The sequence below is a fragment of the Triturus cristatus genome, chromosome 3_1 (assembly GCF_964204655.1).
Source record: "Triturus cristatus chromosome 3_1, aTriCri1.1, whole genome shotgun sequence".
Classification (NCBI taxonomy): domain Eukaryota; kingdom Metazoa; phylum Chordata; class Amphibia; order Caudata; family Salamandridae; genus Triturus; species Triturus cristatus.
Window position 1 is genome coordinate 226,408,771 of NC_140583.1, and position 26,111 is coordinate 226,434,881.

Consider the following 26,111-nt stretch of genomic DNA (forward strand, 5'->3'; position numbering starts at 1 on the left):
ATTTATTACAATTGTAGTTGTTGCTATTGCACAAAAAGCTGCCATTTAAAACGTATAAGTTATGAAAATATATCTATTATTTCTTTTTACTAATTCAGGGCGCAAAATGTGTGGAGTTAAGAAACAAACCTGCAGACATAGGGTCAATGAGTCAAAAACAGGCAGGTAATGGGCTAACGAGGGGTAACCTACATTTACCCGAAAAAAGGATGCATCCTGGGTTCATTGTTGATTTTATATTTTATTTTATATGAATGAGCTTGTAATCATACTTTGTTGTAAAATCAATGTATTATTTTTCTTCAAACGGTGGCATGTGTTTCACTGAAATGAAGAACTTTTTGAAGGCTCCCAGCTCAACTCATCAGACCGTAAATGTGATAGACGGTAAACATGTATTAAAGGTTTGAATCTCTTCTCGCGTTTCATCTAATGTTAAAATAATAACTTCGCATTCCGAGGATCTGGCGGTATGTTATGCTGTAAATTTGCCTCTGGTATGAGGACTAAAATTTAAATTTTGTTGGTTAAATTACTCATAAAAATTGCCTGGGAACAAAAAAAATGAGCTCCACGGTATTATTAAGATTGGGGTTGGTATAACATTAGTCGAGGAAAGCAATGGCATGTGCTGTTAACTGAAAAAACATAAAAAGTAAAATGTTGAAGGAATTAAAAACGTATATCATATAAAGGTGAATTCATAAATGCTCCAGTACAATATTTAAGTATCCGTAAAATGTTTTTTGAATGTTCAGTTGCAAAAACATATGTAAATCAATGTCTGGTGGGTTTGGGCAACAACATTTTCCCATAGTTTTTCAGTATTGTAATAATTTTCTGAAAGTCCTTTGTAGTGCCAGCTTTTCTCTGGGTTTAACGTCGGGAATCATGTCTGCACTTCTCTCGGCCTTCAGAACGACGGAAGGACATTTCTGACGCACTTCCTTCAGCCCCGCTTGGCTTATGTTCCGACAGAAGTCCAGGTGCAGCGTGGCGATGGCCCTACCGGAAGCAGTCACGGCCTTCAGCAGCGCATCCGTCACCCGCGCGCAGTTCTCCAGCTTGAGGGTTCGAAGCTTCGAGCAGCTCTGCAGAATCAGTGTGACGTACTCGTCCGTCACGTGGCCGCAGCCGGACAGCGTCAGCGACTGCAGATTTGGACAGCTGAAAAATATTGGAATTTCACGTAAGGAAACTTTGTTTGTATGTATTTCACAACACAGTTACTGCTGCACATACCAGGACGTCGTCTCTCACATTACTTCAATTATGAAAATATTTATGATCAGTGCAATTATATAGCAAATACGTGACAGGCTGCAACACATTACCCACCTAAAATGCCATAGAGGGGCTCTAGTGACGCCATAGAGGGGCTCTAGTGACGCCATTTACCAAAAGCCCCGGGGGCTGAGTAGTTTACTATAACTACATTCCCAGATGGCAACACAGGCTTGGAAACACATGAACTTGTTATACGAGTTATTAATCTAAGTGTAAACCTTGTGCCCAAAGTCTGCACATTGCCGGGCCCTGGGGGAAGCAGAGTCGCAGACTAGTCTTCCCCCGGGGTCTTTCGCGCAGGGGTAGGACTAGGCAGGGTCAAGGGGTGGAGTTAGGGGGTGGGTATAAGAGCGCAGGGGAGGAAGGCGACTTCCTCTTCCTGCACTCGGCACCATCGGGAGGGTTATAGCGTAGGGGGGGCTTTGGTAGTTGTAGGTCAGCGTTTGGTGTGGTTTTGGAGGCCGGTGGTGCACGGGAATTAGGACCGGAGAGGAGCGGCGCACAGCGACGGAGGCGGGATGGCGAACTCCGATGACTACCCGAGGAGGCAGTGCGGGAGGCGGTACAGGGGTGGACGGGCCCCACATTGCGGTATTGGCGGCCGGGGAGGCCGGGCACGATCCCAGAGTGGCGGTGGGGGGAGGGGGGTGTGCTGAGGCCCGCGGGGGGGGCAGGAAGGGATGAAGATGGCGCAGGGGGGGCAGCTGGGGCTACGGAGCCTGCGGAGGTCACGCCCATTGACCTTTCTAAGGGGTCCAGGGCCTCTACACCGTTATTGGTGGTGAATGGTTCGGGGCTGCAGGGGACGGGGGCTGACACGGGGACTGGCGGGGGGGGGGTCCGTCTCAGGTGGTGCCTCCACTGACTTGGTTTTGGCCGCCTGGAGGGGGGTTTCAAGGCTACCGCCCCCCCATCCCCTCCCGAGTTGGGGGGCTTTGGCGTGGGAAGACAGGCTCCATGAGCAGCGCATTTTGGCGCAAGTTGCAGAGGCCAGGCGTTTGGAGCAGAGCACGCAGAGGGTGGGCGCGGTGTGGGAAGAGGAGATTGAGGGGCCCCCTACTCCCACGTCCGAGGAGGAGAGGTGGGCGGAGCAAGAGGAGTTGAGTAGATCGGGGAGAGAGAGGTCCCGGGGGGAAGAGAGAGGCAGGGGGTCACGGGTGCAGTTAGGGACGGCCGGGACGGCTTTGAGGCCTCATGGTGCCGGGGCCCACTCTGGTTGGAGCGACCTGAGGGGTAGGGGGGGATCTAAGTCGGCAGAGTACGGCGGGGCGCAAGACGGCCTCATGTCGACGTCAAGAGCAGTAGGGCGGTCCGCGGCGGCCATCTCTCCGGCGCGGGAGCGGGCAGCGGCGTCGGGTGTGAAAGGGTCTCGGGTGTACGGTGCTGTGAGTGGCAAAGGTGTGAAGAGAGCGGTGAGAGAGGTGTTGTGGGCGCCTGGGGGTTTGGAGCCTGAGGTTGAGTTGGATTATGAGGAGGAGAGTGAGGAGCTTGAGGACGGGGAGGTGAGGGATGACTATGACGGATCAGGCACGGGGAAGGGCAACGGAGACCTTGGTGTGTTGCAGGTGCACCAGCGGCAAAGGGTAAGGCGGAGACACGACAGGCATCCACCTCCGGAGGCCGGCCCAGTGAGCGACACCCATCATTAGCAGGTGAGAGTTCTTGGTGGACAGTATGGGATGGTGGCCCAAAAGGGGGAAGGAAGAAGGCGTGTAGGTCAATCGGGGTGGGAGAGGGTTCTGTGAGGGAGGCTCTAGGGGTTCCAAAGGGCAGGCCCACGCTGGGGGACAAGCCGGTCAGAGGTAAGTCGGTGACTACGGCGTGTGTGCAGACAGATAAGGTGGACGGGACTGAGGACAAGGGGGACAAGTCAGTGGACAAACACCCGAAGAAGCTGCCCTACGTGGGTTTAGCCATGCCATTGGGGTTGCATCTGTCGGATAAGATTAAGAACAGGATATGGAAGCACGAATATGTGGACGTTTTTTAAATTGTTACACCGGGAAGTGCAGGCTAAGGAGGGCTCGAAGGAGGAGGAATGGGAGTTGACGAGACGGCCAAGGGTACCGGTGAATATGGAAAACTGGACGTCGGCGTTTCTCATTTATGCTAGCATATACTGCGAAAAGCATCTGGACAGGGCCATAACGTTGCTGAAATATATGGACATCATCAGGAAGGCCCAAATGCAGTTCGGGGGGTTCGCATGGCTGAGTTATGACGAGGAGTTTAGGGCGCGGGTTAGTGCGAATCAGGATAAGCACTGGGGTGAAGTGGATCAAGAATTATGGATGCAGTGGATGGCGTCAGCGCATTCCTCGGCATTGACTCACACGGCTAGCGGTTTGCCGGTCACGTATCGGTCGTTTTAGTCGCGTCCCGCCCAAAGCGGGGCAGGAGGGAACGCAGCCAGTACAGGTGGCACAGGAAAGGCCAACAAGCCAGGCAGCTACAATACCGGGGCCTGTTGGAGCTACAACAGGGGCTACTGTTCCAGGTAGACGTGCAAGTTCAAGCACAAATGCTCTAAGTGTGGGGGGAAGCAGGCCCTTACGCAATGCCTTACACTGGCCACCCCTTCCGAACAGTGGAGGAATTCCAAAGCTAGGGGGCAAGCTGGACAGAAGGGCTCCTACACCGGTTAGGGTGGAGGCAATGGCCCCGTGGCTCTCCCTCTACCCGGACAGGGAAGCAGCCTTGAAGATTCAGTGGGGTTTTACAGAGGGTTTTCGGGTCGGATATCAAGGTCCCAGATTGAAGGGGGTAGTGGCGGTCAAACTCCGAAAAGAGGTGGAGGAAGGGAGGATTGCAGGCCCCTTCTATGACTGGCCGATGGATGATTTGATTATTTCCCCGTTGGGGGTGGTGCCAAAGAAGGAAGAGGGTGAGTTTCGCATGATACATCACCTCTCGTGGCCAGAGGGACAGTCTGTGAATGATTTCATCGCAGAGGAAGATTCGCGGGTGCTTTACGCGTTGGTGGATGATGCGATCCACCTTGTGCGGGTGTGTGGGCCGGGGGCGGAATTGGCGAAATGCGATGTGAAGTCGGCTTTCCACCTGCTGCCTATACACCCTGCGGATTTCGCACTTCTAGGAATGCAGTTCGGAGGGGCCATCTTCGTGGACAAAGTCCTGCCCATGGGGTGTGCGATTTCATGTGCATTGTTTGAAATGTTCAGCACTTTCTTGCAGTGGGCATTTACGCAGCTGAGTGATTTCCTGTTCCTCAGGAAGGCGCGGTCGGGGGATTGTGGCAGGGCTCTGACATGGTTCCAGGAGCTGTCGCAGCAATTTGGGGTCCCGTTGGCACCTGAGAAGACGAGTGGGCCGTGTTATGTATTGACATTCTTGGGCATTGAGCTGGATTCCACCCAATGGACAGCTTGGCTCCCGGCCGCGAAGGTAGCCGAAATTCAGGAGTGCCTACAATGGGTGATTGGAGAAAAGAGGATTGCGTGGAGGGCGGTGCAGCACCTGCTGGGTTTTTTGAACTTCGCGTGCAGGGTGGTCCGGGCGGGACGGACGTTCTGCAGACGGCTCGGCATGGCCATGTTGGGGGCAGTGCTTCCACACCACAGGGTCCGGATCTCCATGGGAGTGAGGGCGGATCTGTGGACATGGTTGACGTTCTTGACAGATTTCAATGGGGTATCCTTGGACTTTGTGGTCGAAAAGATGGTTTGGCAAATCCAAATTTACTCTGATGCGGCTGGGGCAGCTGGTTTTGGAATTTTCTGGGATGGGAGGTGGTGCGCGGAGACTTGGCCGGATCACTGGATGAAACAGGGGAGGAGCATTGCGTTTTTGGAATTCTTTCCCTTGCTGGTGGCTCTGGAAGTGTGGGGTCCTGAGTTTCAGAACAGGGCGGTGTTGTTCCATGTGGACAACATGACGGTGGTCAAGTTGGTCAACCGACAGAGGGCCAGGGACCCGAGGGTGCTTCGATTGTTGAGGAGTTTCATGTTGAAATGCTTGCGTTTGAATGTGGTCTTTCGAGCCAAACATGTTCCGGGAGCGAATAATGACATTGCGGATGCTTTGTCTCGTTCACAGTGGCAGCGGTTCCGGCGATTGGCACCAGGAGCGGATCTGTGCAAGACCGGGCTGCCGGACGGCATCTGGGCCTTGGGGGAGTGAGGGTGATAGGCCTAGTTGAGAATTCTATTGCTGCTACCACCAGGCGGACCTACAGACTGGCGTGGGCGGAGTTTGGAGCCTTTATGGGATGGAGCGGGGAATCTGCCTTTGGGGAGCAGGCGACAGTGGAGCAAGGAGTGTTACAGTTTGTATTGCACTGCATGGACAAGGGGTTGTCGGCTGCGACCATTTCAGGGAAATGGGCAGGAGTGTCATTTTATTGCTGTTTGTTTTTTGGTTTTGACCCAACGAAGGGTGTGATTGTCAGTAGGGCACTCAGAGGTTGGAGCAGGGAAAGAGCGGGGGGGAGGGTTCCGAGGGAGGCCATAACGTTTGAAGTGTTGGTACGGTTGGTTGCGGCGTTGCCGCTCTGTTGTTACGAAGAGTTTGAGGTCCGAGTTTTCCGTTTGTGCATGATTTGAATGTTTTTTGGGGCATTTCGGGTTTCGGAATTGTTGGGCACGCGGGTGGTGACGGGTAGGCGGTATGAGGAGATCAGGTTGGATGCTGGGCGACTGGGCATTTGGTTGGGTCGGTCCAAAACAGATCAATTGGGGCGATGCAAGTGGGTATGGTTGAGCGAGAATGGTTGTGGGAGTGTATGCCCGGTGGCTGAATGGAGGTCATTTGTGCTTGCCACACAGGTTGTGTGAGGGGAGATATTCTGTCACAGGTCAGGTGCAAGGGTGACGGCGGGACAGTTGTTGGCGGTGCTGCGCATGGCATTGGTGCGTCTGGGTTTGGAACCGGCTGGTTTTGGGACTCACTCGTTTCGTATTGGGGCGGCGACGGCGGCAGCCCGGCTGGGGTGGTCCTGGGATAGGATTCGGCAGATTGGGAGATGCAGGTCCCGGTGTTGTGAGCGGTATGTGCGTAAGTGAAGGGTCTGGATGAACGGAGCTGGGGGTTTTGGAGGATGGGGTGGCTGTTTTTCTATGTCTGTCTAACATCTGTTTCTCCCTTAGGTTGCGTGATAGGACCTGGGGCCAAGACGGTCACATGGATTGTGGGGCATTCTTTCGTGCACTGGGCGTCAAAGTATGCGGAGCAACAGGTGTACGGCCGTAACCTGGGACTCAAGGGACAACATCACGAGGTGCACTGGTGGGGAAAAGGGGGAATGCGATGGAGGGCACTATTGCCCTGGCTCGCGAAGATGGTCCCACAGAAGGGATGCCCGGATCTGTTGTTCATCCATCTGGGGGAAAATGATTTGGTTCGTCTGTCGGGTTTGGCGCTCTTACAGCTGATGCAAAGAGACTTGGAGGTATTGAAACACAAGCTGGCAGGGACCTGCATTGCTTGGACTAAATTTGTCCCCAGAAAAATCTGGAGGGGCGCTGTTAAACATGGGGCAATTGAGAAGGCAAGACGGAAACTTAACAGAGCAATGCCGAGTTTTTTGTGGGGACAAGGACATTAAGGTTATAAATCACCCTGGACTGCGACTGGAGGAACTGCTACTGTTTAGGGATGACGGAGTGCATCTTTCCAGGATGGGGAACGCGTATTACATGATGGAAATGAGAGATGTGGTCAGCAAGCTTTGGAATGAAGCAATTTGGTGTCGCAGGGATGTTTGAGTGGGCAGGGATGTGTGTGGTTTGCCCAGACCCGGGTGGGGGGGGCAGGTATCCGCCCTAAAGGGGGCTACCTGGGGTAATGAAGGCATGAGTGAAATGGCCGATGAGATCGGGGAGGATGCTAGGAGGTTTGTGGAATGGTGAGGAACGGAAGGGGCATGGAGTGGTACAAAAGGTGAGTGTGGAGTGGGTGAAAGGAGTGAAGGGTTGGAGAGTGTTGTTGGAAGTTGTTATTGATGTAATGTTTGGTTATTGTTTATTGTTGTGCAGCCTGGTCCTACTAAATGGCATTTTACGCTTAAGACACAGTGTGGTCTGTTTATTGCGCGATGCCGGGCCCCGGGGGAAGCAGAGTCGCAGACTAGTCTTCCCCCGGGGTCTTTCGTGCAGGGGTTGGACCAGGCAGGGTCAAGGGGTAGAGTTAGGGGTTGGGTATAAGAGCGCAGGGGAGGAAGGCGACTTCCTCTTCCTGCGCTCGGCACCATCGGGAGGGTTATAGCGAAGGCCACCCACCCACCCTGCAGTTAGGGTTCGGGTTCAGGGTTGGCTAAAGCGTACCAGTTTAGGGCAGGCTGCGGGGCTGGCGGTACTTTTGAGGGGTGGGGGGAGTCATTAGCGGGCACACCCAACCCTCGGGGGGGAAGAGTGAACGAGGTGGGGGTAATGGAGGCATGAGTGAAATGGCCGATGAGATCGGGGAGGATGCTAGGAGGTTTGTGGAATGGTGAGAAACGGAAGGGGCATGGAGTGGTACAAAAGGTGAGTGTGGAGTGGGTGAAAAGAGTGAAGGGTTGGAGAGTGTTGTTGGAAGTTGTTATTGATGTAATGTTTGGTTGTTGTTTATTGTTGTGCAGCCTGGTCCTAATAAATGGCCTTTTTACGCTTAACCTCTTCAGTGCCCATGATGAGCTGGTCTCGTCATGGGCCGCGGTTGCGCTGTACCCATGACGAGACCAGCTCGTCATAAACCCCGCCCGCTAATGAAACGCCCGGCACAGGGCGGGGAAAGGGGCGGGCACTGAAGGGGTTAAGACACAGTGTGGTCTGTTTATTGCGCGACTGTAATTGAGGTGTCAGCCCCGCACATTAAAATGACATTTTCCTGGGCTTTTCTGACCGGAGAGAGAGATAGGACTGAAAGAACTTTTTTACATCCAGACTCTTTTTGCCTATCAAATGTTTGACTCGTTTTACGTTTAGAGGAAGCTAGAGGAATATCCAGTGATCTGTTACTGGGCAGGCTTTGGATTACAGGTGCAATACAGGAAAAACAACCAGTGGAGGGAAAATTAGGTTTCTGAGGGTGCAGGCATGGGCTGTCCCAGATCAGAAGCAAATTTAAGCAGAGAGAAACTGCTAGTGGGGCCACGCAAGTGGGTGGCCTCACTTAGGTGTGTCCTTAACACACCTTTGTAGGGCCAGTATTCTGGAGCACAGTCGTACCATTTGAAAAGAACACCAGCCATAGTTACTGCAAAATAAATGCACTCACAAACCATATGACACTGAGGGCCTGATTACGAGTCTGGCGGGCCGAGGACCGCCAGACTCAAGGTGGCGGTCCAGCCATCGCTGGTCCGACCTCTCCATTACAAGTTGGGGTCCACATTGCACTACCGCAACAGTCAGCTGTCACGCTGCGTTCTTGCGGCAGCAATATGCTTGGCGGGACCGCAGCGGTCCTGCCAAGCATATTAAGAGTTTCCTCTCTACCACGGTTTTCATGGTGGTTCCTATTCTGTCTGGGCCATGGGGTGCATGCAGTGGGGGGGGGGAGGTGAGGAGGGGGAGAGGGGGACACGTGCTGGTACTGACTTTGACGTTCCCATTGCGGGGACTTTTTTATAGACACCACCGTGGGAACGCCAAAGAACCGCCCGCCAGTGACCAAAAAAGTCATAATCACATGGAATTGGCAGTGCGGGAGCAAGACGCCTGTGCGGTGGTCCTGCTCCTGCACTGCCAAACTCGTAATACCTGAAGAGTCCAAGTGATGAGAGACTAATCGGAGCTTACCAGGAGGCTCTTCATACAGGCATGAAGAGAAAAAGTCGTCTGTACTTCTACAACCAACTCCTATATCCCAGCAGCCATCAGTCTTCCAATAGCCTGGTGAGGACTGCGTTGCACACTTTGGGGTGCCAGATTCTACAAGAGTCTAGATAACTGTCAGAAGGGGCGGTTACAGAACGATGCCATGACGAACATTTCACCGAATTACCGGACATGAGGAAAAGTGGAACTTAAGGATCAGAGATGTGGCAAAATTCCTGAAGTTTGAACCCAGACGCTACGGTTTAACCTGGTATTCTATTCCACTAACTGCCTACTCCTAAACTGTATCCTTCTGTGGCTGCTATGCTACACATGATAGTCACCATCCCTTTCTTCTCTGTGCTTACAAACCAAAACCTCCCTTTCACCAAAAGAAGCCATTCTCTCAAAAGCCTACCCTCTTTTCTAGTCCAACACTATAATAACCTTGGTTCTCTACTTTCATCAACTTCTCTCAACTAACTCCTTGGCAGTCTGAAAACAGCCTTCTATTCACATTATTCTCTGATTGCATTTGCTTAAGCTATCTTCGGCCCCCAATCTTGGATCTTTCTCAGCATTCATTCTCTGTAAACAAGAGTGCACGCAATCCTTTGTAAATGGTGACAATTAAAATGCTGAAGGATTACACGCTAGTTTTGAACAATTTCACAGGATTAGTAAATACAGCTAAATCCAAATGTTTTCAACACCTGGCATTCTCATTGTCAGCAACTTGTTTGGCGAATCTACAACCTCCTCTTCCTCTACCGCTTCTCATTTACTCAATCCACCTTCTTCGGCTCACGCTTTGTCTCCTACCTCTCTTACAATATCACTTGCTTCAGAAGTATCCTTGGTATGTTCCTGTTAGTCCCAGCCCCCTTCTTACTTCTCACCTGTACCTCCCACCAAAACCTTCAAACAATCGGTTTATCAATTTGATATGCCCAGTTGTGTTGATCTCAATAAAGATTATAGAATAATAATCTCTCTTCTAGCTGTAAAACGTGTCACTTTGGCAGCTCTCAGCCTTTGGATTCTCTTAATATTTCTATTCTAAACACACACAATCATCTGTCACCCTACCTTCAGTCTAAGGTCTCAGACTAGCCATCAGCCATTCACCAGTAGAAGGCCATCCATTCCCTTATGTACAACTCATTGGAGACTGAAGTGGTCTATTTTCTTGCTAACGCGGCCTCTGCTCTTCTTTCTATCCCTGTTTTCCTTCCTCGTGACCTTTTTTGCCCAACACCATCGGCAAGAAACCTTTGCATGTACTTCAACCTTACCTTGAGCCTAACCGTCACTGCCACCAGATATCAAGTACTGGACATATGGAAACCCTGGCTGTCAGCCCCTGTTAATGCAACCCAATTTCAGAATTGGTCAATAGCAGGTTAGTCTAGTGCAAAAATGTTGAAAAGACAAAGCATAGAAACGTAAGATACGCCCTTTATTCAGAGGCACACAAACCAGAAATCTACAAAGCTGCCAATGCATTAAATCAGAATCTAGAACATTACACACAAACCACAACGCCATAGGAGAAATCGAATAATGAGACAGTGCGCCCTCCACATGGCACACGCCTCATTGACAGCCTTCAGACAGGGAACGTCAGAGATGCACGAAAAGGAGAACAAACACACCATAACACATTTCCCCCCATTACAGACACCAGACATTCTGATTCTTTTAACAACAAATTATCACTACTGTACAGATTATGAACAGTTGCAAAGTTACAATGAAAAGCCAGACTAGAATTTAAATAAACTGGTCTTTTGCCAACCCGGTTGCCTCTACAAATACTGGCAAAACTAAGAGCAACCGGCTCCAAAACTAAGTATGACTCACAGCGTCATTTCTTTCCCTTAAGATCCAAAGCTATCTCAACAGAGGTCTTACCACCAGAGCTAACTGGCTGATGCACATCCAAGTCATAATCATTTAATCATATTCATATGTGACACTACTACGCTTAACCAGCCTGTTCAAGCTCCATCCTTTACCATCAACCAATCTGGCCGAAGATCTCGACCTCCTCAAAACTCTTTAGGGACTCTAACATCTGGAGCACCCTTGGCTAACAAAGTAGGGAGATTTAATTTTCATGTCATCTCTAAATTTACTATTAGGAGGATTGGTACCAAATTTACCATCACACCTTTCTTAAATTTTCTGCTGTTTGTCAATATATTTTTTTTTTATTTCATGCCCGTCTCTGTGCACTCTCTGACACTTCTACATTGACAACAAGCTAGGAATAACACCTGAATTAGGAATCCTGTTCTTTAACAGTGAAAATGGTGGGAAACCACTAGTAGTATGTGGAGTGATATAAGACCAAATTTTCTCTTGAACAAAAGATTTTACATTCCTAACCGAAACCAAAGTGGACTTTATCCCTTCCTTGATGATCCTACTAGCTCTCTCCACTTGACTATTGGATTTTTGGAAATACAATGGTGTATATTTTGTGTTCACTGCCATGCTTGCTAAGAAATGCTTTCTTCTTCTGAGACACCACTGTACCACTCCCCGTTACATGCAATTAAGGTTTTGGGACAACCTTCTCCAAAGAAACAGTCCCTGAAAAAAACCAACACAGTATCATTACTGGCTTCCCCTACAAACCCCCACGCTACCAAATTAGAATGGTGATCTACTGGAACTGCAGTTTTTTCAGCTGTTCCTAGGGTTTGAAATGGACCCACAAAATCAACTGCAACCAATTCCTAATGTTTTCTCAGGAATGCTGGGAACAAGATGTAACGGGTCAACTTAGTCTTGTATTACTTGTCGGATTTGGAACAAACTTCTCATGTCTTCACAATAATGGAAAACATATCATCTATGTGAGGCCACCAAAACATGATCTAACTATTTTATTTAAAATTTGCCCTAAGTGTCTCTTGTGTGCAACTACTAATCGTAGACTTAAGAGTCTGGGGGGTACACGTTTGTCACCTTCAAGCCCAAAACCACCCCCAATGGAAAGCTCATCTTTCACTTTCTAAAACAATACATTGTATAAAATTCCTTAATGTGACCACTTCTTAACTAAAAACTCCTTATTTTAGGACTGTATCCTCTTCCATTCCTTTACCTGTAATTCTTTGCATTAGTTCAGCTCCTAAACCATACTCAAACAAAATGTTGGAAAAATGAAGTGGATAAAAGGAAGGTAAGCAAGTCCTTTATTCAGAGCCTCCCAGCAAACACAAACTATAACGCTGCTGACCGACTGAATCTAGAGCCCTACACAGAGTTATCAAGCAAAAGGTTTCGTGAATAGGGATCTTTAAGAAACCAGCCAAAAAAACGCCTGGTGAACGTGAGCTATATAAATATCTTTAACATAACAACATAACATTTTCAGATTGTGTTGTCTACTCAGTACTATGTTCTCTCAAGGAGTTTTTCTAATGTAGCCTCATTGTGGCACTTACTTAAATGTTAAGTTGTTGTATAGTTGTTGTTTTACTTAGAAAAAGAAATAACCTCGATGCTTTCAATTTATCCCAAATAATATGCCATGATGTGGTTACAAACCAATACGTCTTCAGCAGTAATTAAGGTTATTCAATGACTCCACAGCACCAAGGAGAAAGTGCCCCACGTGTGGGGCTGTCTCATGAGCTATGCCTTCTTTCAGCTACAGGCAGATTAATATTCATCCACACCCAGTAGCTCTCTAAGAGCTACTCCAAACACCAAGTGAGGTACTGTTCCAGCCTCAAGAACAGGGGTATAACGCAGCCCCCTGCAGCCCCTTCAGTATAGCGAGCCCCCAATATTTCAGGGCCCCCAAACCATTCAGAGGGATCCAGTCAGCTCAAGTCCAGTGAATATCTGTGAGGTATGGGACACTCCGGGACCCCTCTTTACATTCTGCACAGGGACCCCATTATTTTATGTTACGCTACTGCGCAAGTATCGTCTTTGGGGTGCGGCAATGCTCTTTCAGGCCCCATGCTGTTCAACCGTGCACGAGGGGGTGATTTCAAAAGGCTATTAGGGACAGGACATTTCCCAGCCACTATGTAATTCAGCCTCCTCACTTTCAATGGTCATTAGTTACTCTATGGGTGGTCAATGAGGAGATGATTGACGATCTAGGCCTCGAAATGAGGAGGGTCATATGCTAGGGGAATGTAGGAGAGTCACACAGCACATATTATAAAATAATAAAATGTGTCTGTGGCTTGGTGAAGCTGGTACCAGACCTGCAAGTCACTTAATGTACGCAATATGAGCAGGAACCACCTGCATAGAATAGTTTCTTTTCCCGATGAAATTATATTTTCCCAAAGTGCCAGGTATAGCAGCTGGGGGGGGGGGGGGGGGGGGGCGGGAGGCACCTTTGCATATTACGTTCTAAGGCTTTGTCATTTGTCATTTAGCTGATGGATAATGTTGTGATACCAGGTCAGTTAAATACAACCTGCCATAAAATAAAACTGAAGCAATGGAGTGGGACAGTTACTGCTTGTGGAGTGTAATGAATTTCTTCAGTTTAAACACTTAAGAGAGAGCATTAAATGCTTTATAAGTAACAAAGCACGGGGCACACAACACTGTTTCAGTGTAGCAATATTAGTGTTATTAAAGGAGAGAAAAGTGTGGGTTCACTTTGTTGCCCTTTTGCCATCTGACACCCTGAATCCTTGCCTATGTTTTGTGTGCCTATAATTGGTAACTATTAGGGGAAAGTTTAGAGGCATGGAAAGTGGTGGTAGTAGTGGTGGTATTCAGCATGAAGGCAAACTGTATAGATTTTGCATACATGGTAATATTTGAGAAAATACTGTAGGTGAGATCCAGCACTTTTTGAGGTCAGGAAACAATGCTTGGTCCGGAAAAGGTGTTATCACCTCCTCTAGCAGGGTTTCTAGTGAATCTACATACCAAGGGCAGAGGCTTCAAAGTCACTGCCCCCTTTGATATGCTAGCCCAGCTTCTTCTAGACCTGGAGAATGCCACCCCCTGCCCTGAGGCCCATTTGGCTCTAGGACAAGTGGGGAATTAGCATACAAGTAGGGGTGTTGCACCACCAGGCTAGTCACGAAAGAAGGGTTCCGCCATCTTGTTTTTGGTGGAATTAGGAACTCTGGGACAGGGTTATGCCCACTCCCCACAGGATGTGGTCATATAGGGGGTGTAGTGACCTCAGGGGTAAGTTGCCCATTGGCTACTACCATTCACTCCCCTTAATGCCCCTAAATGTAATAATTAGGTGGCCCCTTGACACCAGGAACTCTGATTTGTCTGCCTGAAAGAATGACAAAGAAGAGCCGAAGAACTGTGGACCAGCACCTCACTTGACGCAAAACCCTGTCCGGCTACTGCTCTCCCAACAATCACTGACACAGACTAGTCCAGAAGTGGAACATCCTCCCCAAACCCTTGAAGGTCTTCCCTGCTCTTCATTGACCCAGCAACATCTCCCTTGAAGTGGAGGAGTACTTCCTGCACCAGCAGGCACGACTGCATATGCCCGGTACAGCGTTCTGTTGATCTCCGGGCCCACCAAGGAAGTAGCATGCTAGAAGAGCTTTTCGCTGCTCCAAGAGGTCTGGTCTATCTCCCTTCCAAGTTAGGAGACGCCAGGACCCTCAGGAGCCGCCCAGCACCGATACCCGCTGTACCAGAGCCAGTTGCACGCACCACGGCTTGTTTGGATTCAGTCGGGACACCACTACAGCCAAAACTCACCTGCACATCGAGGAACTTTTAGAGAGGCCAGCTCCACACCGAGAGTGGCCCTGCTGTGTTTCTTTTCCCTCTTCTGCAAGTGCACCAAGAACTATGAGAGCCTCTAACTCACCGACCCACCGGACAAAACACTCCTGCATCTGAGGTCACCAGCCAAGACTCAAGCAAACGGATGATGTCTCTATGATCCTGAGACCCTCAAGAGCTGAGCTCCCTCCCCCGCTTGGGTTCTGCCAGGCTGGTCCTCCAGTCCCCTCTTGCAGCCTTTTTCTTACTGGTACTTTTCCCTTTGACTTTAGTGTGTAGCGTTTGAGGCTACCACCGCTTACAGCATAGTGTACCACATTTTGGTAAACTATAGAATAAGCCAGTTTACATCAACATCCTGTGATTATGGGCAAATCACTTTTAAACTCCCTGTATCTAAAAAACATGTGCACCATATTCTGGTGCTGATGTAAAGCACTCTATATTGTCCTTGGGCCAGGTATGTGCTGTATAAAATTAGACAAAAGATAAAATAAATCCCCTTATAGCTTAGAAAATCAGGAGTATCATTTCTATATCAAGAGTATTAGTTTGTATGCATTTAATCACTATGTTAACCTATCCATATCTCATCAGAGTAGTAGAAAGTAAGTAGGTTGGGTGCACAGTACAGTATACAAAAAGCTGACATCTAGGAGTGCTCCTTTTCTTCCATCATATGGTTTACTCTTTACCATCTTTAGCAAGCACATACAGTTGTAAAGTTAGACGATGTTAGGATAGACAATGAATTCCATAAACCAGATGTACTGAACATGTTTTTGTGGGTCTCCAACCCAAGCTCCTACAGTCAAGAGTTTAGACCTACGTGCACCAAACGTGTGCCCCAACTCTTGCATTTTCCCGCCATTTGGCTGTTCTGGGGTGGGTTTCTGTACTGGTGGGTTCAAGGAAGGCTTGAATGTGACTATTAGACAGGCTTTGATGTTACTAAAGCAACGTGGTTGTAGGCAGATCTTTGGAATGTCAAACGCCACTGATGGTAACTCGAAAGGCTACGTGTGCTTGCATAGGAAGTGGCTACATGTTTTTGGTGCACCGAGCCTTGCCAGCAGTGCACAGATTCATTTGTCACACACAGAGGGAGAAAATAGAGGAAACATTGTTCACAAAGGTGTGCTTTTGTGCAGGGCAAAGCTGTGAGTCTGTTTCCATGCGGTTGCACCTTCTAAACAGCATTCATTTAACTTGAAATTTTTTAGAGTTAATGTGTGCGCTGCAACAGCAAATCTAGCAATCAGAGAGAGGAGACCACTGTCCTGTTTTTGAGCTGTGCTGTCTGCAATTCCTTCACTAGCTCATTAACTCCTCCTCTGTCTTCCTCGTCCCAGTCCTAACCAAATGAGGTCTCATTCCATGCGTCAGCAGTCTTCCGCTATCCAAGAAAATTGTGCATTTAGGCAAAAAGCTTGTTCTATCTTGTACCTCAAAAGATAGAACAAAAGCCACATCTTATGACATCACTTCTTGCCCTCACCAAGTAACTTTTAAATGCGGAGGGAGCTCATAAATGGGAAAGAAGAGAGGGAAAACTATAATTGCGAGGAAGACTTGGACTTGAATTAATGAAGATTAGCAGTAAGTAACCAGCTAATGCATGGGTACTATCAAACATTTTCCCAGGGGCCAGAAAGTTTGGTCTGTGATGTGCCCGAGGGCCGCACTGATGCCAGCGGGGTGGCGGTCGAGGGAGGGGATTGGGAGGGGTTGGTGGGTGTAGGCAAAGCGAATTATATACATCTAGTGACTGAAATGAACAATGTGAAACCAGAAAACTTGGGATTAATCCCAGCTCCCCACTTTACCAAATTGTGTGGTCCTAGGCAATTGTTTAATTTCACTTTCCCTCCTTTTTCTTCATTATCACATATAAGAGGACTTCGAAATAACATGATTTCAGGGTGTCTGCTGTACAAAACTTTCTCCAGTGTTTGATTTAATAAACTAAGATGTTGTTCATGTATAATAGAAAACCAGACCACCCAAAGAGTGCACATAACGACTGACTTGCCTCTTCAGTTCGCTGTTAGCGTTGGTGTCAGGGTAGGGGAAAGAATCCATGCTTCTAAATTCATGTTTGAAAACTATCTCTTTTAAATTATTACTTCTCAATGCACTAATATAAACAGTGAAAAGGTTCTGCATGTGAACAAAATACACTTTTGGAGTTTGGAAGACATTGTCATATTTTTATACTTTTGCTGCAAGTTGTCATCAAAAATGAAAGTGTTTCCAAAGTTAAGTGCAGAACTCCCTAGTTACTTTCTTTCTTTAACACCTACTAACCTTGAATAAATGCTTGCCTGTCTATTTGATATCTTTTTATTGTTAGTGCAGAGTGGAGCAAAGAGCAGGCCAGTGTTCCTGTTGATCAGGGTGGCACATATAAAGGTCGCATGCGGCGCCCGGCCGTACTTTGAGTATCAATGGGCTAATGTATATGCTTTACACGATGCAGTAGCATAAAAACAGGCTTACAGCTGTGCGCTGTATGAATGTACAACTTCGCGATTTCGGACCCTTTAACCGAATGCATTGTGGAAGTTTTGTCGTGCCAGACGTCTGCTGAGCCAATTAGAGTAACGGGTTCGAAAACAAAGATTTGCAAAGATCCAGGCCTTGGCTCCCTCATGGCCTCCTTGGCGAGATGGTGTCAACTGTTAAACTTAACAGTAGCGCAGTCCGGACTGAGATCATGACAGATCAGGAGTGAAGGCCCAGGCGCGGCCTTGCACGCGGAGATCGCGGCAGCCATTGTGAAGTGGCGTAGCTGTTGGCGCGTGCCCATTTTTAGACCGAAGAGTGTCGATACTCGTGTCAGCCGCCAGTGACAGCTTGAGGCTCAGCGCGCGTGCAGCTGCTGCTGGACAGCTGACCTCCTTGAGCTTGTTGCTGCCAGGGATTTAGAGCTCAGTGGGGGGCGTGACCTGCCATTTGGCAGGCATGAAGGTGGGCGTGGTGGGGTCATCATTTTACCCATCAGGCCCTGGCAGTATTCGCCAACCAAAGTCGATTTGGGATTTCTGAGGATCACAAAAGTGTCAAGTGAAGTTAACCAGATTTATATGGGGGCAGCTGTGCGCATATCTGCTGCCAATCCGAATTGCCAAATGCTTAGATAAACCACCCGAATTCTGTCTCTAACGTAGCTATAGATTTGTTGTTGCTTGTTATCCAACAGCACTCTGTTTGCAGGCTCAGGCTGGGAAAAGGAAACTACAAGTCCCAGAAATCAGAGTGTTGGTACCTTAAAGGCTGGGTCAAGGGACGGGTGACCTGAAGCCATATGAGGTGCAGGACCTTTTGATGTCACCGAAGCCCAGCATTCATTTTCACGGACTCATTTCTACCTTTAAGACATAAAAAACACAGTAGTACAGTAATGTTTTAGGCCTGTCTATTCCTCGCTGCTCTATAGTCAACATCATAGGCCACTACCAAATTTGCCATAGCTCACGTAAAGCACGGTCCTGGACTGGGTAACCAGGGCAAAGCTGGAGACCAGGCAGGCTGTGTGAATGGTGAGCAAGCAACAGACCCGCCTACTGAATCACTGTGAGTGACACCCATTTATGTTTTACGTATAACACCCCTTTGTGTCGATTTTACTTCAGAAAATCTCATTGTCATTTCCATTATGTATTTCAGTGTGTACATCCCCTTTGCCATTTTCAGCGTGTAAAACTCAGCTTGTTATTTTCACCAGCCTTCTGTATCACTTGAGCATACACTTATTTTCCTCACTTTCACACTATGTAAACCATCTATCTGTTTAGGTTTAACACTCATCTGTATCACTTTCGCTATGTATAAGACCCTCGAAAGCACCTTTACAGTATCTACGTCCGGGCCACTTTCAGTGCATATTTCACCATTTATGACACCCCTCTCGGTCACTTCACCGTATAACATTCTCACGAGGTACAACACTCACTTCACCATGTATGATGCGTCTCTCTTCCACTTTCACTACGTATAACAACCTTCTGTGTCACGTTCACTACGTATTTCACCATGTAATACACAATAGTGCAGACATATGCGTCTGCTCACAAGACTGTTAAGGGTCTAAGTAATAGGTGGATGTGTGCTATGGATTTGAAAACTGCATGACACAGCATAGTCCGTTGGCGGTACTTTCACCAGGAATAACATGGCTCTGTGCCACTTGTACTATTTATATCAACAATTGTGGCAATATTGTCATGTGTAATTCACTTTGTGTGAAATCCTCTGTGCCATGTTCACAATGCAGAACACTCCTGTGTTATTTTCACCATGTATGGTGTTTTGCATCACTTTCACTCTCTATGTAGCTATCTTAGTATCACCTATTTGTGGCACTTTAACCTCTGGAACGGGTATCTTGCAAAAAATACTCAAGGATATATGTATTGGGCGCCTTGTAAAGCTTTCATTGTGGATATCTAGTGTAGCACTACTGTGTGGCAGGTGGATATAGCACCACAGTGTGGCACGTGGACATGGCATCACAGTGTGGCACGTGCATATAGCACCACTGTGTGGCACATGCATATAGCACCATTGTGTGGCACGTGGACATAGCACCACAGTGTGGCTCATGGATATAGCACCACCGTGTGGCACATGGATATAGCTCCAGCGTGTGGCACTTGGATATAACACAACTGTGTGGCACATTGACCCCAGAAGTCTTGAATAGCATTACTCAGTGGAACTTTCGCCCCAGATGTCTTGAATAGTATGACTCAGTAGAAATGTCACCGCAGATGTCTTGAATAGTATCACTCAGTGGAAATGTAACGGAAGATGTCTTGTGCAGCACCACTCTGTGCCAGTCTTACAACAGATTCATGCAACCAGATTACTCCCCACTTCAGCCCTTCACTTAGGCTCGGACTGATTAAATTTGTTTCTTAAAGAGGCCATCCGATGAATATCACCATAGGTCTCAAAGCCCAAGCAGACATCATCAAACAAAGGAGCATTCTGAGATGTTTGTTGCTGATTGTTAGAGATGCAGGACTGGGTGAAGGAAGACCTGTTTCCCCTCTACACTGGGTGACCTCTTTAAAATATCCACAACATAATCTCAGAAATGTCAGACTCGAGTCTGCTAACGTGGTCTTAATTTTCACATGCAAGACCCGCCTTGGAGGGATGGGGGTTCCCCGACACCTAAGGTCAGATACTGGCCACGTGGCAACTGGAAAAAGTCTCAGAAGCTTCAAATCGCAGCTCTGAGACGGTCACTTCTACTTGTCTGAGAGCAACCAGTAAGTGCGTCTTCCCTACCACAGTGTAGCATTTTTGGGAATTCTTTTGACCAAATAACACCTTATAAAGATGAGAGCATTGTTATATGCTGTGAATCTTGCCAGTGAATAAATCTGATCAATGAAAGTAGTAAGTCTCATAGACTAAAGATTTACCCATCCTAAATGCACAAAAACACTTTGGTAAAAGTATATACGCCGAGGTAGTCTCAACTCTCCTTATCTTGAATAATTCTGGTTGTGACGACTCAAGAACTATGTTTAGTTCTTCCCACCTTCTCAAGGCCATTAAGCGCTGTTTCTGTAAACAATCACAAAGCATTTGTGTTAGGCGGAAAGACGTGCCCTGATAAATTGAGGGCTGTAAACAGGCCAGAACCGCCCTAGTCACTACGGTGAAGAGTGGAAACAGTAGTGCTATAGTTGGGAGAAGAAGGGCCTACAGCAAGACACAGTTGAAGGCCTAGAAAAGATGGGAGGAAAATAATTGGTACATCCTAGTTGAAGCTTCTAGATTGAGAGATTGAAGTTATTCTGGCACTTAATGGCCAAAGGAGCAGTGCATATGGTAAAAAAAAAGGACTTTTTTATTCAATCATGTCTGGGAAGAGCATTTTATGCAATTGTACTCAAGTGAGGAAAGTCAAACGGATACTGAGATTATTAAGGTAGGGCCAAATCAGCCAATTGAAATAGAACCAGCTGAAGTAGTTAGTTTTACACTGGCAGAAACCATGTCTGCAATACGCAAGGCACCAGGGCAAAGCACCAGGACTAGATAGAACACCTGGAGACCTCTATCGATCAGAGCCCATCATATGAGGATTTGTATTTCACTCAGCGTTTAATGCTATTGCTCATGGCGGGGATATTCCATACACCTGGAAAGGGCGCCAAAATCACCTCGATGTTTAAGAAAGGGGATAAACGGGACCCTTCCAACTATAGGCCAATTAGCCTCATAGATACTGCACAGAAAGTTTTTTTTGCAAACTGACCCTGACACATTTACACACTTGCAATAAAGAAAACAACATATTGTCAAATTTGTAAGCAGGTTTTAGGGAATCCACAAGCACCTTGGATCAGGTGTTCTGTTTTTTATTGCTCATTTGGAAGGAAGTTACTATCAGGAAGGGTCACCTCAACAGTGTGTTTATAGACCTCAAACAAGCATTTGACTCCATAAATCACACCAAACTCTTGGTCGCTCTGAGGGATCCAGGGCTGCCCAATGGTTTGCTACAACTCATAGTGCATTTGCACCAAGATAACTACGCTCAGGTTCGGTGGAACCAAGGTGGCAAACTCATTGGGACGATAAGCGTGCAAAAGGAGTCCGCCAAGGTTGTGTTCTAGCCCCAACCCTATTTACTTTATATATGAATGGGCTAATCAATGCATTATTTGACTGTGGGGGTGACCGACCCTCCCAAACTTGCTGGCGGAAAAATTCCTACACTTCTGTTTGCTGACGATACGCTGTTGATCACAAAAACACCAATGGCTATGCAGAATGTATTAAATAGGTTTGCAACAGATTGTATCGATTTTGGCCTTGAGATCAATTGCACAAAGACTACATTTATGGCCTTTAACCCCATAGATCCTTTAAAGGGAAGTTGAGGCTGGACTCAAATACCCTCAAACAAGTTAAGGTTTTTGATTAGCTAGGGGTTAAATTTAACAATAACCTGACATGGACTGACCAAACCCAAAAGAGTAGTCTTGCACTTCAGCTTGTTGACACTGCAGTTGTAAAAAAACTCAACCAATCTGTCTTATCGCCCTATCTCCCCAGCGATTGAAATACACTGAGCTAGAGGACTGGGCATCGCTTTTTATGGTGCTGAGTTGTGGGGCATGGAACAGACGAAGAGCCTAGAGCTGGTAGAAAACAAATTTATAGGATCACTACTTAATCTTCCAACTAACACCCACTTCTACCGGCCTGGCTAGGTCTTGGGCTAAAGAGCATTAAGCATATAGCGGAGCGGAGTGTTCTGGGTTAGACTATGGAGTAGTAAAACTCAGATCCCAGTAAAAGAAGCCGTAACTAAAGAACACATTCTCGATAAAGCAGCCGGACGAGTGACGTGGTTCAGAAAGGTTAGGCAATGGCTGTTGAGATTGGGGCTGAGGAATATATGGTAGGATCACAAATCCCTGACGAAAGAAGTGGTACCTCTTTTAAAGGCAAAGTTTTGGGACCACATTCAGGGTTCCTGTTTTAATGCTGTAGTTCTGGATACCCTAACCGGAAGGTTCCTAGATTTTAAATGTATATTTTAATTTGAGGCTGTTATGGACGAGATCTAACCTCCACATGCAAGTGCACTTTATTTACAATTTAGGTAGGGAACCATGCCTCCTTATTTCAGCTGCCAGGGAGGGTCATATTCCAGCTAATTTTACTCCACTATTTATTATACTAACGGTAAATAATTTAATACTATTCACTACTAGTGTAATATAACAAATGACCCAATACAAGGAAAGTGGAGCGCCTATAAGGACTAGATGACCCTATGCCCCTGACACTGATTTTTCCTCCTCTGAGACCCGGGGTCGCAAAGGCAGTATTAGGGGTCACAAGGGGCAAGTCAGGGTTTGCAACTTCGACCCCTAAATGACGTCCATGCCCACCCCGCTTAAGGATCCGGTTCAGTCTACTGCTTCTACCAGTTGTGTTTTGTGAGTGACTGACAGACAAAATATCACTACATCATTTGGGGTCTAATAGTGCTGTTCTGCAAATTGTCTGGTCAAACAGGTAAGACTTCAGGATTTTTCCTGATGCTTAAAAGTGTACATTGCCATTGGGATGTGTACATACTTAATTTTTTTAATTCACTGTTCCGAGATTTTTTTTGATTTACTGCCATCTAGGAATGGTAATTTAAAAATGTATCGAAAAGATGGCCGCCACGTGTTTATGAGCAAGCACTACAGCGTCTTTAAAATAATATGTATTTTGATTCAAGAAAAATTCAAGATGACCGTCATGCTTGTGCATGCATGCACATTGACCATCTTTGAGTGATTTTTCTTTTGCTTTAATAAATATCCTTTCATAATGACCACCATGCCTGCATGAACACACACAGCGGTCATCTAGGAGAAAAAAAGCATTTACAAAGCCAGTAGTTGGCATGGGTAAGACTTATATGCTCTGCCAATGCTTGATTACAACAGGTCAGATGTTGTTGTCTTCTTATAGATGTGCACAGCCCATAGGGCCTGGATGGTGGGGGTTCCGGGTTAGAGGAATGGAGGTTTCCTTCAGATTAGAAGTCAGAGGGAGGGATGCAGCACATGTACAGATATCAAAAACTATTAATGATTTTCTCCTGTGAGTTGCGCGCTTTATAAACTCCTGATTGATTGATTGATTGACATAGAGTAATAATTAATTGTTGGAATTCACTAAATGTGTATTTACACTCATAAATGGATTTAATCATGCATAATGTCCTCCCCAAATGATGTAGTATTAAATATGCACAAACCTTTCCCCAGGGGTTCTGAATAGCATGGAAATGATGGAATGTTTGTGGTCAACCATAAATGTTGGTGTTCACAAACTATACCAGGGCCCATCCCCACACTGGACAGTCAGACATTTGCACCTGTCGAGGTATGAGTACAGCCTTTTTTCACAGTGGGAATGGGATGGGACACACCTCCAACATTGAAAGCAAAACTATAAATGCAGTTGCGCGAATGCAAAGGCATTTTTCAATCGTACGTGTAGTTGTATACCATGTAAAATGATGCACGCAGAACTGGTATCACATGGGCCTAATTGGAAATCCCCAATGCTTTTTACAGGAATACTCCTTGAGTAAGGGGCAGATTGACGATTTAAAGAATGTAGGCCAAGAGTGTGTACAGTCTCTCTCCTTCCCTAACATCCGTGGCACAAGGTATTACCATTTCCCCAAAAACTGAAAATGTGGCTCCTAGCTCCACCGCATAAGAGCGGTCACCTGTTCAGCCAGAAAGCGCTCAGAGGCGATTCTGTTTTTGCTACAGCACTAACAAGTCTTATAAGATTGAGTACATCATGAGCACCATAGGCCAGAACACAGCACGTCTAGGCGCAACGAGGTCCCGGACCACGCAGGAAAGCGAGGGGAAATAGTGATCTTCAAGACCAGAGAAAATACTGCAAATATTATGAAATAAGTTAACACAAGCATCATATATGGCATACAGGCGCTGTTATTACACTGACAATCAGCTTGCTAAATATTGTTTTTTTTCTGGGAATGGTCGACAAGATACAAAAATGAATTAGCCATAACATTTAAACGCTAGGATTTAAAGAACATAATCTCTGGAATGTAAACAAATACTGTCAACCAAGGAAGTTGACAGTGCACGGCAGTAGGGAGTTACGGATTAAGTTACTGGTTCCTGTATTAAATTGTTCCTATATTAATACATTGCATGCCCGCGTGCTTTGCGATTGCCCTGTGCTCGTGAAATGAGGAAGAGAGGTATATATATCACTGCTGTTACTGTGACTTTAGGAAGTCATCCATTAGCACATATCATGAATTCCTCTCAGTATCCCCTGCTCACCTGCGGGCCACGCGCACCAGGAAGCGGTTGACGAGCTGCTCGTGCCGGCTGCAGATGTTCCTCTGGAAGGCGCTCTTCATGCAGTCCTCGACGTTGCACACCTTGACCCGGCTCGAGTGCCAGCGGATGTTAAGGTGCCTCAGAGCCGGCCCCAGCACGAAGTTGTTCCTCTGCAGCTCGGCCGGGGAGTTGAAATTCAGCAGCGGCCAGAGTGCAGGGTCCGAGAAGACGTCCAGGAGGTCCCGGCAGGTGCGCGCCAAGCTCCGCCGGCTGTCCTTGTCCAGGAAGGAAAACACGTGCAGGAGGCACTCCCGGTTCAGCTGAGTGACAAGCATGGCCCGGGGAGATGGGCCCGGAGGGAGGCCGCTGAGGGGCCGGGCCGGGAGGTAGATGTCGGGGCAAGGATGGGGCCGAGTCTCACTCGAGACGTTCTAGCCCTGAATGTGAGGGAGAGCAGGCCTGTGGAGACCCCCCACGACGGGGAAGGCCTATAATGAGATGGGACAGGCCAGACCCCGTGACCCGAACACTGCTGTGTTGAACAATCTATAGCACTCTCAATGGGGCAGGCGCGTCCCTGACCAACCAGGTCTGTACACAGCACTAGGCGCTATGTGGAAAGTGTTACCTCAGATTGCGCGAAACCCGAAATGGCGAGACCTTGGGGCACAGAAAGTTTGGAGTCGGTACGAGGGTCGGGGACAAACGCGACTCTGAAAGGGGCGCAGCTTGGAGGCAGATCTGGTCCGGATGAGTGAGGCCTGTTGAACTGGAGACCCGAGTGTGTAAAGAGCAGCGCGGCCTGAAGCCTGTATCAAACAGAGAGGCCTCCAGCAAGGCGAGATCGGCCCAGGGAGAGGTAGGTGCGGAGAAGTGAGGCCTGAGAGAGGAGTGAGGCCTGCAGACACCAGAGCGACCCAGAAGAGGCCTGTGCAGAGCAGTGAGGTCTGGGACCCAAGAGGAGCCTGTACCGCGCACAGAGGCCTGTAGAAACAATAGACACTGGCCTAAAGGACGAGGTTTGTGCATAGCAGTGAGGACGCCAAGCTAGGAGATGCGTCTGTACGGAAGAGAGAGGCTTGCAGAGCAGACGGTGCCAGCTCGAAGGACGGGCTGCACCCGGAGCAGCCTGTCTGCGGCCTGTGCAGCTGGGAGTGCTCTGCGCCTCCCAGCCAGCGCTGGACGCCTGGACATATATGGTCGAGGAATGGAGTTTATTTTAAGACCACGACTGGTGCAGCAGATTAAAAAGAGCCCCAGGCACTCGTTCACCCCCACCCTCATCTCAGTGTTTGACCCAGGAAGAACTCAAACAATGGCAGTTTTGCAAAGAGAAAGTGAAAGAAACGCAGTACACTGGAATATGCAATTATTAATTATCACCCACGTCTAATTGTGTGCGGCAATCCAGGTAAAAACCAGAGAGTTTAATTGCTAAGGAAACGTCCAT

The 26,111-nt window shown here is 47.6% G+C and overlaps 1 protein-coding gene across 1 annotated transcript; it reads right to left on the reverse strand.

The window, feature by feature from the left end:
* Positions 1–221: 221 nt before the first annotated feature.
* On the reverse strand, positions 222–25,829 carry LOC146859974 (F-box and leucine-rich protein 22-like). Its single transcript, XM_085643735.1, has 2 exons — positions 24,662–25,829; positions 222–1,167 (listed from the first exon to the last, which is right to left on the reverse strand). Exons 1-2 carry the CDS (start codon positions 24,994–24,996, stop codon positions 822–824), a joined length of 681 nt encoding a protein of 226 aa, XP_085499861.1. The 5' UTR covers positions 24,997–25,829; the 3' UTR covers positions 222–821.
* Positions 25,830–26,111: the final 282 nt, after the last annotated feature.